Consider the following 17,954-nt stretch of genomic DNA (forward strand, 5'->3'; position numbering starts at 1 on the left):
TTTGTTGGATAAGTGGATATAAAATGTGATGTAGACACTAAATCGTCAATATCTATCATAAGTCAATGTCGAGATCGATGAAACTCCGACACAAACAAAGCGAGCGTCACTCAAAACATACAAACAGTTCAACCTTGTTGTTATCGCGATGTCTTAAAGCATTAACCAGTTAGCACTGCCAAACATTGAAATACAGCCTAAGTATTCTTTTAAGTGGTTTAGGGGTGATGTTTTTAGGTAAATAATATCACAAACGCGGAAACATTCAAAACCTGCTCGCGGCAATCGCCAACCACTGTCAAACGAGCACAAATGATCGAGTAAATATGCTAGGCATTTCACAGGAAACAGGTAGTATAAACTAGCGGAGTATCCGTTAACTATAAAGTTTCCCCACCTTGTTTCCGGATTAACATGGTTTTCGTTGCAGCACTTCATATCAGACCTTTTTTGGACGGTTGCGGTTTGTTGTAGGAGTGTGTGACAGCAGCATACTTCATGTAAGAAACAGGGAATGATATCTCCATATCTCATGTACACAGCAATCCCTCAATTTCTATCGATGCCTATACAGCTATCTAATAATCCTCATACTTTACCTCAATACAATGCACCCCCACCCCAATATTCTCTTAATGTTTCTGTATCGTGCCCCCCCCCCCACAAATTATTTGTGGCCTGCCTGCTACGGCTATGAAAGTTAAATTCAAAGTTTCATTCTTGCCTTCAATAAAATTTAACAGGAAAGCCTCGGAAGAGTCAGCAAAGAGGCGCATTTGTGTACATTTCCTGTGTGATTGATAAAGTCGAATCCATCATCGATGTCCCTAATGACTTGTCAAGTCAGGGGTAAGAAAACGAGCAGAAAGAAAACGAGAGAACAATGGAAAGCGCGTCTCATTCCTACCCTGATATTTTCTACCCTGGGTACCAGAGGCTCTAACCGAAGCGCTTGGCTCAAATCGTTGTCGCCGCGAAGCTTGGAGCCTCTGGTACCCAGGGTAGGTATTTTCTAGTGGGGAAGAAAAAACACGCCGCTATGGGTCGAGTTACTAATTTACCAGGCGGCTGCGGCATCCTGAGGTTGTGTGAAATTGTGTATGTAATGGCATATAACGTATGATCCCCGATCGGCTCACAAAAATATCTAGTAGTTTGCTCTTGAAACGCACCTACAATAAAGTCAGAGTAAATGAGAAATGCCTTGTGTTATCTCTTCTATCAAAAAACAGGACAAATGTGAAGGTTTGAGGGTTGTTTGAGAGGAGTTTTAGGGGGAAAACTCCTCTCAAACAAATTTCGAAAAACAATCAATGTTGATTTGTTCTCAGAAAAAAGGTATTCTGGCTGAAACTTCTCTTTCAGTAACATTGAATGGTTATCCTGTCTAGAAAGTCAACAGCGCGTGGGTATGTGTCTGACAGATCAAAGTTAAAGAGTCAAATTTGTTTTATTTCATTTTATAAGTTTACATACAATCACTGATCCTCAGGTAGTCTGGGACTAATCATAGCGGATCAGTAAAGGAAAACAAAAATTAAGTAAAATACAATGACGAGGTACGAACAGTCATCATCTCTGCTTGAAACCTCATGTGGAACAAGACTGTGTAAAAAACTATAACGTAAACTGGCGAATTACATTACTTACATTATATATCATGTTTTGGGCCTGGGGCTAGGGCCGCCGGGTTCTAGGGATGCTGAGCGTATAGACTATAATATCCTATGACGAGATTTCGCAAAAAAAAATCGACGATAGGTGAAGCTCAACTTTTTTCAATAAACCAACGCAAAACATCAAACGAAACAGTTAAAAAGACGCTTATTCAGGGGAGGAGAAAAATGCAGGGTGGGAACCAGCAGCAATTCACTGACTTTGGAATGGTTTTTAAATCCCAATTAGTTTTCTAAAAGGCCATTTCAGAACTTAGGGAAATAGATATAATAGATATAATCCAAACTTCTTTTGTCTTAACCAATCAACTAGCCAATTTGATCTATTCAGTGGTTACCCACGTAATTTCCCAGCTCTGCAAATCAGCAGGGTGGGGTCCCCCTCTCCCCCCCCCCCCCCCCCCCCCCCACCCAGTCCTCTGGTCACGCGCCTGTAAATATCATCACTTCAACCCAGGCGCTCTGATCGGGTTTCCTGTTGCTATCAAGAGCACAGGAAACCCGCCATTGACTAGGTTTTGGTAAAATAAAAATACTTAGTATTGAATTAGTAATAAATGCTGAAACATAGATTATACTTACTTATGTGAAATACTCTATTTATTTTATTTAATATGTCCAACATAGTCATTTAACTTTCATTCACACGTTCTTCATATTTAACTGTTCTATAGAACTTTTCAGGAAAAAAAGTCACCGACAATCAAAGTCATTGCAAAGTTTCTACTTATCGCCAGTTCCTAATTAAGTTTCCCAGTTTATCTCTTTATGCCAAGTTGTCTTTAAAATTCACATATTCTGTAATGTTGAACTATTCTGTGAGACAACCCAAAAAAAGTAAGTAATTGCGAATGTAGTTGTCCCTTTTTTGACTTCTTAAAAAGCGAATGTTGCACCATAGCCCCGTCCCCTGTCTTCTAATGACACGGCGGGTTGTCGGTAAATAACGTCACGTTTGATTTTAGCTTATCGCATATAATGCGTGACATTAGAGGGCGGTCAAAAGATGCTTGGGACGAGGCTGTGACAACTTGGTGCCAATAAGCATAAAGACATACAGCTTTACACATTCCTTTGTCATTGTACAAAGCAGAGATGTAATCTCCTGCCTTTAGAGAGTAGGCTGCAGCTTGTCACGTCCAAACATTTCTTGCTTTACTTGAACTGAACAAGGATGGTAAGATAGCCAATAATTGTACCAAAGACCTATAAGAAAATGTGTCGTGAGAACACAGATTTGATAACGATATTGGCGGTCAAGGGAGATAGTAGGTTTGCGCTCCTTGCGTGTTACTGGGTCGATCTACTTTAGTCAGTAACATTCCACCTTTTACCTGGACGATTTACTTATAATCAATAGCAATCCAAGTGTTTCTGGGACGACCTATTTACAGTCAGTAGCATTCTACGTGTTACTAGAACGATCTACTTACAGTCAGTAGCATTCCGCGTGTTACTGGGACAATTCCTCCAATCGTTGGGCTGATCACTTCTGTGTTGAGTTTGTTTAAAAGCAGCATCAGCTGAAAAGCAAATCGAAATAAAACAGAGAAATGACATAGAAATAGCAAAAATAGCAAACCAACAAACAACCCCCAATCATTTCCTGTTTCCAGGATATATAAAAAAGAGAAGTAACCGAAATGGAGGCCTTCTTATCTTAAATTTAAGAACGCCATTATATCAAAGGAAAGTTAGACCCTTAAAAATTTACTCAAATCACGTTGGTTTACTGTGGAAGAAAAATATGAAAGACCTGCTAACTCAGTTGAGTTTAAAAAAGGCAATTTATACGTACTTCTGTTTTTTCGCCGTCTTTCAGTTCATCCACGTCAATGTCATACACGACACTTGTCAGACTGTGGGCCTGAATATTAAACAAGTACTTCTGCATTTCAGTTGTGTAAACACATAAAGTAGACTAGCCCCGTTATGCCCCTATAATGAACGTTAACACCAGATAGGTAAACGAGAAGTTTCTCAATATAAATTTTCTCCTCCTCTTTTGAGAGCGAGCGTGGGAATAGATACATTGCATCTAGGTTTATTTAAATCGAAAGCCTGTCTTTTTTCAAACTTCGAAGCACACTACAATATATGAAAATGACCTTTAAGCTAGGGTGATCCAGATTAGAACAATACCGAGAGATTGGAAAATCATTACAGAATATTCTAACTTCTGCTCGGAGAGGTCATACAAAAACTAGTCAAATTGATAGCAAGTAACGCTCAAAAATAATGTGGTTTCTGTCCGCAATTTTGGAAGGGTGGGCTTAGTAAAAATGAATCACAATTAAGGGGAGGCTGGCTAAATTACCAACAAAATGTTTCAAAAAGTCTGTCATGAATTCGAAGGGGTAGGGGGGACTACAAAGTTGCTCTAAGGCTCATTCTTATTTCTCTTACCGTGCTGTTGATATGCGCACCCGCAAGTGACGTTACTATAGTGTTCGAAATGTTGATAAGACTCCAGAAGATAATGACGGAGATGATAAATATAGAATACCCTTCCCTTGACATTCGAATGGTAACATCAAGGGCAATACAGATCTCTGGAATGCTGCATCCATATGATATGAGAGCCAGGGGAGAGATGATCTCATCAAGTTTTTCCAGGGCATGGCAAAGTCGTAAGTGATCTCGACGAAGTTGTTTCATGTTGATGTGGTTAGTGGATTTGAACTCATCCTGAGCCTGAGGATGTAAGAGGACGTTTTGCTATTATCATCATAACCATCATTGCCACCATAATCATGCTAGCACCACCATCACCATTACAATCATATTATTACATAATCTTTATCGTGACATCATCATCACGATCACCCTCATTATCTTATTCATCATCATCATCATCATCATCATCATCACCTTCATTATCTTATTCCTCATCATCATCATCATCATCATCATCACCTTTATTATCTTATTCCTCATCATCATCATCATCATCATCATCATCGCCTTCATTATCTTATTCCTCATCACCATCATCATCATCATCATCATAACATTAATGTCATCATATTGTGATTATTCTTACTATCATCATCTATAACATCATTGTTATCATCATCACGGTTATAATCATATAATTGCAACATAATACCATTGCATTAGCGTCATTATTTAGATAATGATGTCTACCAATATATCATCATCATCAAATACAGATAATAAAGGTTTTATGAAATATGACTGAAATATGGCAATTTTAAAACTCAAATCAGATTCTTTTAAAAACATATTTTGAGTAGCTTTGAACCTTTTCAACTAATAAATAATTGCACTGAGATAAAACCGTATTTTTTTTTGTCAATGCGATACGTAGTTTCATTTCGTTTTTGTACTTGCCTTTTTGGTCAAAAAAGAAAACCTATCTGCGACAATTATACACGTGACCATATAGAAGCAACTGGGAAAAGCCCAGGCTGAAGTCGCAAAAGGCAGGGTCACTTGGTACACTGCAATAACCCAACCATCAGGACCTGCCAGCGTCATGTTCTCGTTGCCAAACAGGACAAACAAGAAAGAACTGCTTACTCCGCTGTAATGCAATAGGACCATAAAAAGCACATTGTTAAAGATGACGGTTGCAATAGAAATCGTTATGATGACCTTCGGTAACTTTGAAGGTGGCGGAAATCCATTGGAATCGGCACATGCTAGAGCCCTGATGAACGATGAGAACTTAGAGCCGTTTTTTCTCCTGGATATTGATAAGATACAGACAGTGCCTTGTAATGCGCACCATAACATCCAGATATCCATTGTCAAACGTCTTGCGACGAAAGAATAGCTGACGCCGCGCACTGTGAAGCTAAGCGAACACGCGAAGCCAGCATAGAGCAGAAGGCTCACAAGCAGACAGTAGGTCTTCCCAAACTTCTCCTTCCAGCTTACGCGTGTCCTGGCGCAGTTCTCATTCAACGGTGCAACCGCGTTCTCCTTTAGATCGACACCAGAATATGGGTTTCCAAAGTACAGACCAAGGAATTTCATTGCGACAGTCACCGGTCGGAATGTCTTTTCTACTTGCCGTAGAGATTTCTGTCTGTTGTCGACATCAACTGATTCGCACGGGAGAGTATTGGACTCAATTGTTGACATGGTCTTCAATTCTCTGTTTTATATTGAACGGGTTGAATCGATTTCAATTAGAGCTGGAACGGAAAATATTTATTTCCAGTTACTTTTCTCTTTCACAAAGATAACACTCGCTACAATTGATCACATTACTGTTGTAGGATCTGTATTTAGCTTAATAATCTAAAAAGTGCAAAATCATCATTCGATAAGTAAATTTGCGGGGGCATGTTTTTGTGCGAAACGATATGTTTGAACCTACAGAGAACCTCAATAAAGCTTTGCAACTTGATTTAATATCAAAAGGAATCGGATACTGGCGAAAAAACTCGAGCTAAATACTCGAAATGGCCAAATAAGGTTGTTTACATGAGCTTGTGTGTTTCGGTACGTATTATAAAATGATTCTAGGCTGGCGCTTCGTAACGATCATATCCCGAAGTGTATCCGAGGTCAAATTTTCCCAACAAACCCGATCAATCTTACTTTTTTCCTCCTTTTTTTTCGACGTGATGACATAGTAGCTACTCGCACCTGCTGCATTTTAATTAAAAACTTAATAAGAAACACTGTTTGATTTTATGATATCCTGATTTAAAATAAAATGATGAATTGTTAGACATTGAAGATTAGGGTTTCAGAAACGAATTTAATTGTCCTTTATCTCACGAACCCGAAAATTCCCGAAACGAAAAGACAGATAGCTTATAAGAAAAAAAAAGGATGTCATTTCAGTGGTCATATGTAGCGTTTCCAAAAACAACCTTTATTCGGGAGCTCGTAAAAACTGGTTTTAAATTCTCCAAAATGCTCGCTAGGTTTTCATAACATCTCAATCTCTTAATCAAAAGTGGCTTAACAGAGTTGAACACAGTACCGAATTCCTTCCCAAATATATCAAAAGCTACATCCTAAAACTAAGTGAATTATGGACTATGATATTGGTTCCCAATTTTTGTCCGAAGGCAGCGTTCGTATCCAGCTTTTTATTTCTCTTTTTATTTATTCATTTTATTTATCAAACCAGTTATCTCTTATCACTCGTTGTGTAACAATAGCTGGATAATATTTTGATTTGCGAGACCCGGATCGCATTTTAAAATTTCTCTTTTAAATTAAAATTAAAAAAGATTGAATATTTTATATAACTTTTTATAAAAAAACAAGTGCATTTCTTCAAGTTCAAATAAGATTAGATTATCTAAGCCAACAAAATGAAATGGAATATTTACACCAGGGATATCCCTCAACTGTATTTCTCAGTGAATGAAGAAACTTACCTAAGTTCATTCGTGGTCTCAGTGTTCTCCTGGTGAAAAGATGTTAAAGCGCCTTATGTTTTGTAGTTTGTATTTAAATTAAGATCACATGCTGTTGTAATTATATTTTTCATTCCTACCTTGTTTGTTAATTGAAAAATGACGACAAGCAAGTAATAATGATTTGTTTGGCCTTACTTTTTAAATAAATGTTATTTATTTGTTTATGGTGCTCTAAATTTAAAAAAAACCTGAATTATTTCTGATAGAGCTGATAATTTAGCAGCATTTTGTTAGCCATCTAACGGGACATCGTTTACGATGATTAATTATTAAGTTGGAAAATATTAAAAACTTTTTTATTGTAAGCTATAACAGCCTGCCTTAATATAAACAACAAGGTTATGAAGTCAACCAACGCAGAACATTGGTCGCCTTAAAGCCGCATTGTCACCAGTTAACTTCCGGAGGTCCGACGGAAACCTCAACCATTAAAGACAAAAGAATCTATTAGAATCCGAGATATTTAACAGGCCATCTGCTCTAAATTATGAATCACATGATGATGATGATGACGATGATAAAGATAATGACAATGATGATGATGATGTTGTTGATGATGATGGTGACGATGATAAAGATAATGACAATGATGACGATAATGTTGATGACAATGATGATGAATTAATTTCGAGTGCAATATTCGAGTAAATTTTTCCTCTCACCAAGTTAACTACCCCCCTATCTTATAATAACGAAAAAGTACATCTAACAATGTTACGTCAAACTCTTATGTAGGCTTCATCTTTCAGTGTATTTGCCTCATCGTAGTGGCAAATACACCCTGTATAGCCAAGACCCACTTTTTGTTGTTGGCTTATGTTTGATGTCATTTGTCATTTGTGGGATGGGCGTCAACGCACTCTCCGTGTTACTGGGATGATCTTCTTATAGTCAGTAATATTCCATGTGTTACTGGGACGAGCTAATTACAGCCAGTAGCATTCCACGTGTTACTGGGACGATCTACTTACAGTCAGTAACATTCCACGTGTTACTGGGAAGATCTACTTACAGTCAGTAACATTCCACGTGTTATTGGGACGATCTACTTACAGTCAGTAGCATTCCACGTGTTACTGGGACGATCTACTTACAGTCAGTAGCATTCTGATTTTTACTGGGACGATCTACTTACAGTCAGTAGCATTCCACGTGTTACTGGGACGATCTACTTACAGTCAGTAGCATTCTACGTGTTACTGGGACGATCTACTTACAGTCAGTAGCATTCCACGTGTTACTGGGATGATCTACTTACAGTCAGTAGCATTCCACGTGTTACTGGGATGATCTACTTACAGTCAGTAGCATTCCACGTGTTACTGGGACGATCTACTTACAGTCAGTAGCATTCCACGTGTTACTGGGACAATCTACTTACAGTCAGTAGCATTCCACGTGTTACTGGGACGATCTACTTACAGTCAGTAGCATTCCACGTGTTACTGGGAAGATCTACTTACAGTCAGTAACATTCCACGTGTTTTTAGTTCCTTGAAAGATTAATCTCTTCCGACAACAGTTGGTTATATTATGGTTATACCTATGTCTCCCTACGACAACAACCTGATCGCGAGCTCACACGAACGAGCTGGAAATCGTGCCTGGGTCGAAGGCGAGCAACCTGTCGGCGAACTGAAACCTCTCTTTACACTCTAAGGTGTAAATGATAACGTCATGGAAGATGTTTTTTACAACCATTAGAAAGAACTGTTAGAAAAATTCATCAATTGGACCACATTTGTTCTTTGAAGAGGAAGGAGCAGTAGAGTAGGAGGGAGGGGTGGCAATGTTTGGAATCTAGCGATGTTTCTATTGTGAGGGTTTTTAAAAATTATTATTTTTTCTTTAAAATTTGTGAGAAAGACGAGGTTTTGATTAAATTCAATAGTTAAACTCTTTTTTTTTATCTTTAAACAAAGGGCTAATTAAAGGGTGGTTCAATTGAAAACAAATACAAACTTTCAAGCACTCAATTATCTGCCCCTGAGGATAAAGCCACCTCTGGGTTTCTATTGTACCCGCGTGGTCATCCATCCATCCTGCAGTGTGATGTGGGAGTTGGTAGGATTAAGGTGTTTTTGGAGCCGACGATGGGAGGGGGTGGTTTTTTTTTACTGGTGTATCAGGCAGGATACTAAAGTATGAGTAGAACAATAAACCTGCAAACATGATTCATATTGGTAAGTTTACTGTAAGTTTTTTATTTCAATGACAATGAGCTGATGCTCTCAAGATGATGATATACTGATTTCTATTTACTCTACAATTTTACACAAATGCACGGCATTACATTGGCATAAATGATCAGATCCGGCGGCTACGTCCTACAAGCCCGTACCCAGGATTTTTTAAGGTGAAGGGGTGCCTAGTTTTTTCCGGGGTGAGGCTGGGGAGGGGTTGAGTTTTCTGATAGATATCTTACTACCCCAAAAGAAGAAAAAAGGATTTTCTATGCCAACACTCCGCCGTTGTGGGTGTGGGTGTGGGGTGTGAGGCACCGCCTCCTGGGTACGGGCCTGACCTATACCTTGCGCCTGGATGGGTACCAATATACCCTTCCAACTACTTGGATCTTTTCGACTGTAGACACTTAAGAGAAGGACTTGTAGTTCGAAGCAGCTGCTTTAGTTATCGTCGCAATGGACGTGGATGTTGCTAATGATGAACGAGGCTTGGTGTGGTCAATAATATGGACGACATTTTCACAGCGACTTGAGCATCTCGGTATTGATGTGTTCTCATTATTTGCACAAGTTCTACAATATAAACGGAAAACAATTTGTTAAGATGACGATGCGATAGCATGGTGGACGGTGGGACGTAAGTGTTTTATTCTGTTTTATGCTCGTAAGAAACAATCGTTCTTGCCTCGTTCGTGTTGGCTGGTCGGACTATCCCTACCCGTACCCCTTCTCAATACATATTCTTCCACTCTGTATTCGTTTTACATAACCTTGACACCCCGACATTCCCTCTTTAATCTGCAAGATAAAAATTGGGTTGCGCTACTGGATTATCCCTTCCCCTCCCCTTCCAACCCCCCCCCCCCCCCCAACCCCCTCCCCCTCCCCAACAAGTATTCGCATTGCCGTTGCATAACCGGATAAGCTCCTGGGCTCCTTCTATTACCTCAATCTCCCAGTACCTGCTGTTCGTCTGTTCGGTCTTCATTGTCTTCATGTTGGATGGCTGCACTGCTTACATTGATTGTCTGTCCATTCCTGCATCTCGTGACCACTCCCAAACACCCAAACAAGGCATAACCTAAACCAACATGTATTAACTAGACCCAGATCCACAGGGGGATTTGGAGGGGCTACGACATCGACATGAGAAAGGATGAAATGGTATGATATTCCAGGCGCGTACATAGGGGGATGCGCGCACACCCCACCCCCCTCCCTTGGTAGCTAAAAAGTGGGTAATTTCCTGTAAAGGAATTTCCATATACTATGCTTTTCTAATTTGATATCTATGACCGCACCCCCCCCCCCCCCCCCCCCCACCCTACCCCAGCCAATCCTGGGTACGCGCCTGGATTAATTTTCATGGGAACACAAAAGGGCTGCCGGCTATAAAAAAAAGCATAAATTAGATTATAGATGTCACCACCTTAAGCATTGTATTTTATCGTATAGCAAAGTAAGGGACGAAATATTAGAAAAGTGAAGGTAGGGAAGGGTTTCAGTCGTTTTCTTGTCTCCTAGACGTGCATGATTTTTTTTAACTGTTTTAAATAGTTTCTATTTTTAAATCGATTATTATTTTTTTTTTGCTGTCTGGTTTGGGCTACATGCATTTTTTTTCAGGCTTTTCATCTCGCATGAATTTTTTTGTTCCTTGTCCCCCCCCCCCCCTCACTTTTCTAATGGTCCGTCCTATAACTTGTTTTTTGTATACTCGCCTACGTCTAAACAGGGTTTCAAAAATACTGTTTGTATGGTGAAATTAATACAGGCCTTTGTTTTCTCCTTTTTATGAAAAAAGGGTGCCCTGACCCCTCGGGCCCCCCCAGGACACGCTCTTGTGTTAGGTGTGCGTCTGTGATAAGTAGAAGCTTTACATTAGCAAGAGAACCTGTGTTTCATTCCAGGATCTCGCCTTTTTTGAAGTTGTCTCGCACTTACCGAACACAACCAAAACAAACAGAGGTTTGGTAACGAGGTTAAAGTACATGACGTCAGTGGAATGTATTTCATTGGCTGATTCCTCCTCCTCAACAGGAATCTTTACAAGCAAAGCGATCTGCTTTGCCACCATGGCGATAAGAATTGACATTAGCTGGAGCCAGTGTTCATGGGTGTTCTGAAAGAAATAAAGATTTCCGTTACGGGATCTTCCTGGGAAAAATGTACGTCATTTTCTACTCGGTTTCTGTCTAAACTCTTGTGTCAAATGTTTAAGGAACCGGTGGAAAACGTTTTCCAACTCTCCATGATTTCCTGCAATTACAACATAGCATCATAGTTTACTTGCCTTCATGGGTCTCTTAAAGGCAAACAACGTTGCGTACATCCCAAACAAAATGCCGGCGAAGCACAAAAACAAGCCATTATCCGACACAGCAAAGACAATCACCGCCATTAGCAGTGCTCTGCGATACATCTCCACCATCTCCCAGTAGTAGCAGCTAGGGGTGTAGTTGATGTACAGAGACCTCATCCCGTTTTTAATGTCGTCATCATAGACCTCTTTTCTCAATGCTCGCCTTATCAGCAGAAAACCAAGCAATGGTAACATCAGCATGATAACGGTGGAGGCATACACAAATAAGGACATGCTCTTGAAGTCTTTACTGCTGCATTCAGTTGTGAAGTCATTGCTGAGATAGGATGTGCAACTCTCGTCTTTGACGTCGAGGCAGATCTCTTGGCAGCTCTCAGGTAACATGGCGAATACGTTAAAGATGGTGGGAGGATAAAGGATTATCAGCAGAATGAAAACGCAACTTAAGGCACTTGTTCTGGCGTTTACGAAGTGCGACTGGGCTTCCGTCACGTTGTATAAGCGTTTAGTCTTTGGAAGCCAGCACAGAACAAGAGCAAGCGCTATGATGAAGCTGTACACGGCCATGCTCCAAATGAACTTTCTTCTAGCTCCAGCTCCAAACATGTGGCATTCAAACGGAAAAATGTTCAGTAAGTCGAGTTTGAAAACGTTGGTCAACCTCAAAATAAAAATTTCAAAATACCGAAGCTCATTCTCTGATTGCATGGACTCTATTGAATTGGGCACTACCTGGTAAAAGCCCACAACAATCTTAGCCATCGAGATAATGCTATCAGTAAGATAGCGGTTAGTGGGGTCTCCTGGCTTAAGAGACGACAAAATAAAAAGAACAGAGTAAGAGACAACCACTCCAGAAGCTTGTAGAGCCTCAGTGGCGACAGATGGGCATCTCAAACACCAATTAGCGAATTTGTAATGTCCTACGGCACAGTTTGCACACAGAGGACCCCCGTAGCCTTCAGCACACTCGGCATTCAGCCCACCAAGGCAGGACTCCGCTCGAGGGCATTTGTGAGTCAAAGGAATCTCTGACACATTAATTGATGCTACATCACGGTCATACGAATCGTCCCGAATTAAAAGTTCGGATGTGAAACGAATGAAATTCTGAAATGATGCGTTTGATCGCCATTGCCAGTAGTATCCAGGAGCTAGAATGAAGGACTCATTCCTACACAAGAGTTCGGCTGGGCAGGGAAAACAGGGACCAAATCGGCTAAAGCGGAAGTGGTTATCTGAGCAGAAACATGCACGGAAGCCAGCAAAGTAATCATGCTTTGTTCCTGTAGAATGATAACAAAAAAATATTATTTCTAGATAAAAGTTGATCAGAAGAGGATAAAAAAACAAAACAAATAAGAATGAAAGAAGAAAATAGAAAGAACGGCAGAAAAGAAGAGCAACAATTTATGTTTCAGCCGAATACGAAGATGATTATGTAGGGAGAATCTAATGTACTTTCAAGAAAGGTGGCGATGGTGTTAATGATGAAGATGGTTCATGTGGGTTCTTGGTTCGATTTGAGTTTGTCTGTTCTCGCCTTTTTTTCGAAAGGCCCTTCTCCGGGTTCTCTAGTTTTTTTTCCCTCAACAATTTCGACCAAACAACCGCTAACAAACAATTTCGACTAAAGCTGTCTTTCCTGATCAGCCATGTGTCGTATGGCGGCTGCCTTAGACGCCCTAGACTCGATGCCCTAGACTCGATGCCCTAGACTCGACCACGTCTGTATCTGCACTTTCATAATTAAACATGCCGGGGAATTAGCTTCCCGAACTTTTTTGATTAATCTATTTATCATAAATCATTCCGTCTATTTATATTGTAGTTGTGATTATTTTGATAATGATAACTGGGATGAGTTTGCCAGTGGTGTTGATGATGATGGTTGTGGTGGTAGCCTCAAATAGTTCGTTAATGCGTCTTTACCTTCAAGACAAGCCTGGCAGTCCTGTTCAGAGGAGGTACCCGTTTGGCTGGCATATCGTCCCAGAGGACAGCGTTTACAGCCATTCCCATACTCGTTAATTTGTATTTGCGCAATTTCATCTTGGTAGAATCCTCCTGCAAATGGACACCAAATATAGAACCGATGTCATACTGACTTACAGATAACCTTACTTATTTCAAGTAAGGTTACACTTGGAAATCAATGTTTCATAACCCGCGGTGCTTCATGGGTAACGTTTTAATGGATGAGTCCTGTTATTTGAGAGCCAGAATGTTCAAGGGAACATGAACAAGAATTCCACAGCTTTTGAAGCCATAATTTGTTTTTCTTTACAATTATTTGCTTTTTTATTTGATACCCATGAAGCACTGCGGTTTACGACACATGGATTCTCTTTATTTGAAATGGCTAGTTTTCAACTTTATATGCAATATTATAGTTTACTGGTAATACGCATGGAAATCAGAGATAAATGGGAAAAAACACTAGCGTTTTATAATCTCTGCTTCTTAGTTTTCCCCCACCTCCTTTTGCGCTATGACTGCGCAGCCCCCTCTCGGCCAATCCTGGAAACCCGCCTGAGAGCCAAGTCGGATGTACCTTTGCTATAGTTTCCATACAGCCATGTGCGTGCCCAGGATTGGCTGAGGGGGGCTGCGCAGTCATAGGTATTATATGAAGAAAGCATGGTTTTTAAAGATTCCTTATTAAGGAAAAATCCACTTTTTGGCCGCCAAGGGGGGCAGGGAGGGAAGGCTCACCCTGCGCCCCCCCCCTTTTGTACGCTCCTTAGAGCGGAAATACCATTTTCAGGCGCGTTCCCAGGATGCCTGAGGGGGGTGCGCAGTCGTAAGTTTCATATGGAAAAAGCACAGTATTTAAAGATTCCTTAAAAAGAAATGACCCACTTTTTGGCCGCCAAGGGGGAGGGGAGGGGGTGGGGGTGCGCGCGCACCCTGCGCAACCCCCTGTGTACGCGCCTGATTCTTTATCTCTACGAACCTGCAGGGCACTTGATACAGCACGTGGCGCACTCTTCTCCCATATAGGTCCCCACGGGACAGGGATTACACAAAGATGAGGGCCCCCTTAGTCCTCCTCGTGTTGCACAGGTGTAACCGTTACCCGCAAACACTTGCTTGGTGAAAGGGTGTCCCGCCAGATGAACTTGGAAGTTGATACTTGAATCCTGATGTCTGGTGAGAAAACAGTGAACCCCTGATGACAAGGAAACTTTTGGAACCCGAAAAACTGGGTTAACTTGATGCTTAAAGGGAAGTATAGAATAATTGAAGTTTTAGACCCGATTAAAACAATATCGTCTAAATAATGCATATAATTAATCATATATTATTTATAATGTAATGTAACGTAAATTAACGTAATGTAATGTAATGTAACGTAACGTAACGTAACGTAATGTGAGGTAATGTAATGTGAGGTAATGTAATGTGATGTGATGTGATTTGATGTAATGTGATGTAATGTGAAGTGATGTGATGTGATGTGATGTGATGTGATGCTATGTTATGTTATGTTATGTTATGTTATGTTACGTTACGTTACGTTACGTTACGTTACGTTACGTTACGTTACGTTAAGTTATGTTATGCTATGTTATGTTATGGAATGGAATGGAACGGAACGGGACGTAATATAATATAAATTAAACGTTTATGTAATGATTCTAAAAAAATCTTTAAAAAGGTCGGGCAGTTCGGGGAGGCGCTCGCGTGGGTACTCACATGATGACTTGGATGATTGATGGACTTGGGAAGACTGATATGTCCAGTTCTTGAATGAGGTTGCGGTCAAGAATTCTAAACAGGAAAAAAATGATTTTTAGGGAAGTTTCATAGTTCACAGAAGTATATTTTAGTAGAAGCTGTTTGACAGACTTGGTTATCGAAACCTCTAGAGAAAGGTTACCTAAAAGATAAAACAAGTTTGATTGGTTATTCATTTTAAAATTCAAACTAGATAAAAAATAAGAATAAAAAAGAAAGAAAGAAAATACAATCTTTATTAAACTGGAGGTAATTTATATTCCACCAAGATTCTCTGTCTTTCACTCACATAATTTCAAGTAAACGTGCTGAGACAAAAGCATCTTGCTTTAAGTGCGTAATCCGATTATTTGACAAGATCCTGAAAAATAACACGTGAAAATGAAAAATAGACACGTATTCAATCAAAGATTTTGCTGAGCCAAAAAATCTGTTGTAGCGCTCTAACATTGAAATTTCAAGGTTAAAGGAGCTTGAGACGAAATATGGAATTATGGAGCAAAAAATATTGGTCCCCTGACTTATTTGGTTACACGGCTGTACGTTTAGGCTTGTAGGCAGCCAACTTGGCCGAGACAGTTGGTACCAAGTTTTAATGAGTTACTGTGCCACAGACATGCTATGAAAATCACAATCCCTTCCTTTGCTAAGGATCCAAAGCTGAATACGTACAGAATTTGAAGACGTCTTGGGCAAGGAACAGTTGAAGAGTTCACCTCCGAGATGTAATTATTTGAGACGTGCCTATCAGAAAAATAATTGTCAATCATAGTATAATGTCATGAAAAAAAGGTATTAAAAAGTATCAGTAGGGGACTTGTGCTATGGGATCACGTAACCTTTTGGGTGGCAAATTCAAGTCAAAATAATCACTTAAAATACCGCGCCCGTCACGCCAGAAAATGGGGAAAAAACAAAATATTAAAATGAAACTAAACCATCTCCCGGAAAAAAATACATTTCTGGCTTTTCGTAAGCGCTACACAAGTTGCTTTTGTTGCTTTTATTTTGCCGCTTAAAGCCTGAGCGCGCGCTAATTTGCCACCCTGAGAGTCACGTGATCTCTTAGCACAAGTCACGTGATCTCTTAGTACAAGTCACGTGATCTCTTAGCACAAGTCACGTGATCTCTTAGCACAAGTCCTCTTTTCAAATAAAGCAAGTGAACACAGTTATTGTTGAACCCACAGCAGCTGAAGTTGGGAGCAGTACTTTAGCCAGTCGCCTACCGACTTTAGTCGGTTGTTGGTGATCCATCTGGTAAGATAAAATGCTATCTGATAAAATAGAGGTAAAATGTACGGGGAGGGGGGGTGGTTGTAAAAAAATATGCTTTCAGGGGCAGAACCAGGTGTTCCAGAAAGAGGGGTCCGAAACAAGGGTTTCAAGAAAGGAGGGACCCGATACATTGTTCTTCCGTGCATTTCCTTATATATGTCGTGTTATTTTCAAGCCAAACATCTGAAAATAGGGGCCCGGGACCCGCTCGGCTGACTTTTAGTGCGAGTAGATAGGGGCAGGCAAGCTCGTTACTCTGATTTGCGCCCTCGGTCAATTGATCCCCTGGGGAAACATGTCATTTTTTTTGGATTTCGGGCAGGCAAACTCGTTACTCTTATTTGTGTCCTCGGTCAATTGATCCCCTGGGGAAACACGTTATTTTTTTGGATTTCGGGCAGGCAAACTCGTTACTCTGATTTGTGTCCTCGGTCAATTGATCCCCTGGGGAAACACGTTATTTTTTTGGATTTCGGGCAGGCAAACTCGTTACTCTGATTTGTGTCCTCGGTCGATTGAGCCCCTGGGGAAACATGTAATTTTTTTGGATTTCGGGCAGGCAAACTCGTTACTCTGATTTGTGTCCTCGGTCAATCGAGCCCCTGGGGAAACATGCCATTTTTTTGGATTTCGGGCAGACAAACTCGTTACTCTAATTTGTGTCCTCGGTCAATTGATCCCTTGTGGAAACATGTCATTTTTTTGGATTTCGGGCAGGCAAACTCGTTACTCTGATTTGTGTCCTTTGCAACTTGTTTTTCTTTTCTTAAAGTCGCACGAAGACAAATGTCTTCAGGTCGAAAAAAAAACGTGACATGGCGCATGCAAATTTATTTTTTGGATAGACAAGTTGCAACTAAAAAGTGTTCGTGTGCGAGAGCTTTAGTAAATTTCGGCTCTGTCATTGTTCCCAGCTCTGTACTTACAGGTAGATCAAAAAGCATCTCCTGTCATTTTTTCCACGTATAGTATTTACTTGGTTGAAGCTAAAATCTCTAAAAAAAAAACGATCAAAATAAACGATCTACTGTTGCCACTGCACTCTTATTTTCAGTTGAGACTGAGCCGTTCTTATTTTTTCTGAACATGTTCTTAACAATGTTCTTAAATTTGAGTATTGGGGCACAATACAGATACAAAAGGAAAATTTCTTGGGGCACAGCCACGCCCCTACTGGTCATTTCCTTATCTACTTTTTTCAAATATTGGGGGCACGTCGCCCCAAACACCTGTTACTGCCGTTCATTACCCTGCTAGCACAAACAAACGAGAACGCGAAAGAACAGTGACGCGACAAGGATATAACATAAACAACAAGCTACTAGCAGGGTACCTTGTCATC

At 40.3% G+C, this 17,954-nt stretch overlaps 3 protein-coding genes across 6 annotated transcripts in view; all 3 read right to left on the bottom strand.

Annotated features, from left to right (window-relative positions):
* The window catches only part of LOC5511712 (structural maintenance of chromosomes flexible hinge domain-containing protein 1-like), a 33,838-nt gene extending 33,349 nt beyond the window's left edge, over positions 1 to 489 (bottom strand). Inside the window, exon 1 of the mRNA XM_032381104.2 lies at positions 398 to 489. The gene's annotated coding sequence lies outside the window, so the exon portion shown is untranslated. The remainder of the gene's footprint in view (positions 1 to 397) is intronic.
* A 1,774-nt stretch (positions 490 to 2,263) lies between these two features.
* Positions 2,264 to 7,085, bottom strand: LOC116617902. 2 transcript variants are annotated; one of them, XM_032381091.2, is made up of 6 exons: positions 7,043 to 7,085; positions 5,031 to 5,839; positions 4,083 to 4,370; positions 3,475 to 3,543; positions 3,110 to 3,199; positions 2,264 to 2,882 (listed from the first exon to the last, which is right to left on the bottom strand). In XM_032381091.2, exons 2-6 carry the CDS (start codon positions 5,784 to 5,786, stop codon positions 2,832 to 2,834), a joined length of 1,254 nt encoding a protein of 417 aa, XP_032236982.1. In that variant the 5' UTR covers positions 5,787 to 5,839; positions 7,043 to 7,085; the 3' UTR covers positions 2,264 to 2,831. The 2 variants fall into 2 exon arrangements, with proteins under 2 accessions (XP_032236982.1, XP_048576287.1); XM_048720330.1 differs by lacking the exon at positions 7,043 to 7,085 and having other exon boundaries at positions 5,031 to 6,225.
* A 2,173-nt stretch (positions 7,086 to 9,258) lies between these two features.
* Positions 9,259 to 17,573, bottom strand: LOC116617899. 3 transcript variants are annotated; one of them, XM_032381063.2, is made up of 10 exons: positions 16,523 to 17,573; positions 16,007 to 16,078; positions 15,624 to 15,695; positions 15,293 to 15,367; positions 14,550 to 14,743; positions 13,526 to 13,660; positions 11,564 to 12,879; positions 11,215 to 11,392; positions 10,233 to 10,351; positions 9,259 to 9,843 (listed from the first exon to the last, which is right to left on the bottom strand). In XM_032381063.2, exons 1-10 carry the CDS (start codon positions 16,756 to 16,758, stop codon positions 9,829 to 9,831), a joined length of 2,412 nt encoding a protein of 803 aa, XP_032236954.2. In that variant the 5' UTR covers positions 16,759 to 17,573; the 3' UTR covers positions 9,259 to 9,828. The 3 variants fall into 3 exon arrangements, with proteins under 3 accessions (XP_032236954.2, XP_048576284.1, XP_048576285.1); XM_048720327.1 differs by having other exon boundaries at positions 10,217 to 10,351; XM_048720328.1 differs by lacking the exon at positions 16,523 to 17,573 and having other exon boundaries at positions 10,217 to 10,351; positions 16,007 to 16,339.
* Between the last annotated feature and the right edge of the window lie 381 nt (positions 17,574 to 17,954).

The sequence above is a fragment of the Nematostella vectensis genome, chromosome 12 (assembly GCF_932526225.1).
Source record: "Nematostella vectensis chromosome 12, jaNemVect1.1, whole genome shotgun sequence".
Lineage (NCBI taxonomy): Eukaryota > Metazoa > Cnidaria > Anthozoa > Actiniaria > Edwardsiidae > Nematostella > Nematostella vectensis.

Excerpts from the sequence above, each read along its gene's own strand:
- LOC116617902 (XM_032381091.2), bottom strand. The coding sequence starts at position 5,786 with ATGTCAACAATTGAGTCCAATACTCTCCCGTGCGAATCAGTTGATGTC. Across the intron at positions 4,371-5,030 it reads TTTCTTTTTTGACCAAAAAG|GCTCAGGATGAGTTCAAATC; the intron begins GCAAGTACAAAA and ends TTACATCCTCAG. Across the intron at positions 2,883-3,109 it reads CACGCGGAATGCTACTGACT|GTCTTTGGTACAATTATTGG; the intron begins GTAAGTAGATCG and ends ATTTTCTTATAG.
- LOC116617899 (XM_032381063.2), bottom strand. The coding sequence starts at position 16,758 with ATGCACGGAAGAACAATGTATCGGGTCCCTCCTTTCTTGAAACCCTTG. Across the intron at positions 13,661-14,549 it reads CTGTATCAAGTGCCCTGCAG|GAGGATTCTACCAAGATGAA; the intron begins GTTCGTAGAGAT and ends GTCCATTTGCAG. Across the intron at positions 10,352-11,214 it reads GTTTGTTTTGGTTGTGTTCG|GTTATGCCTTGTTTGGGTGT; the intron begins GTAAGTGCGAGA and ends ATGTTGGTTTAG.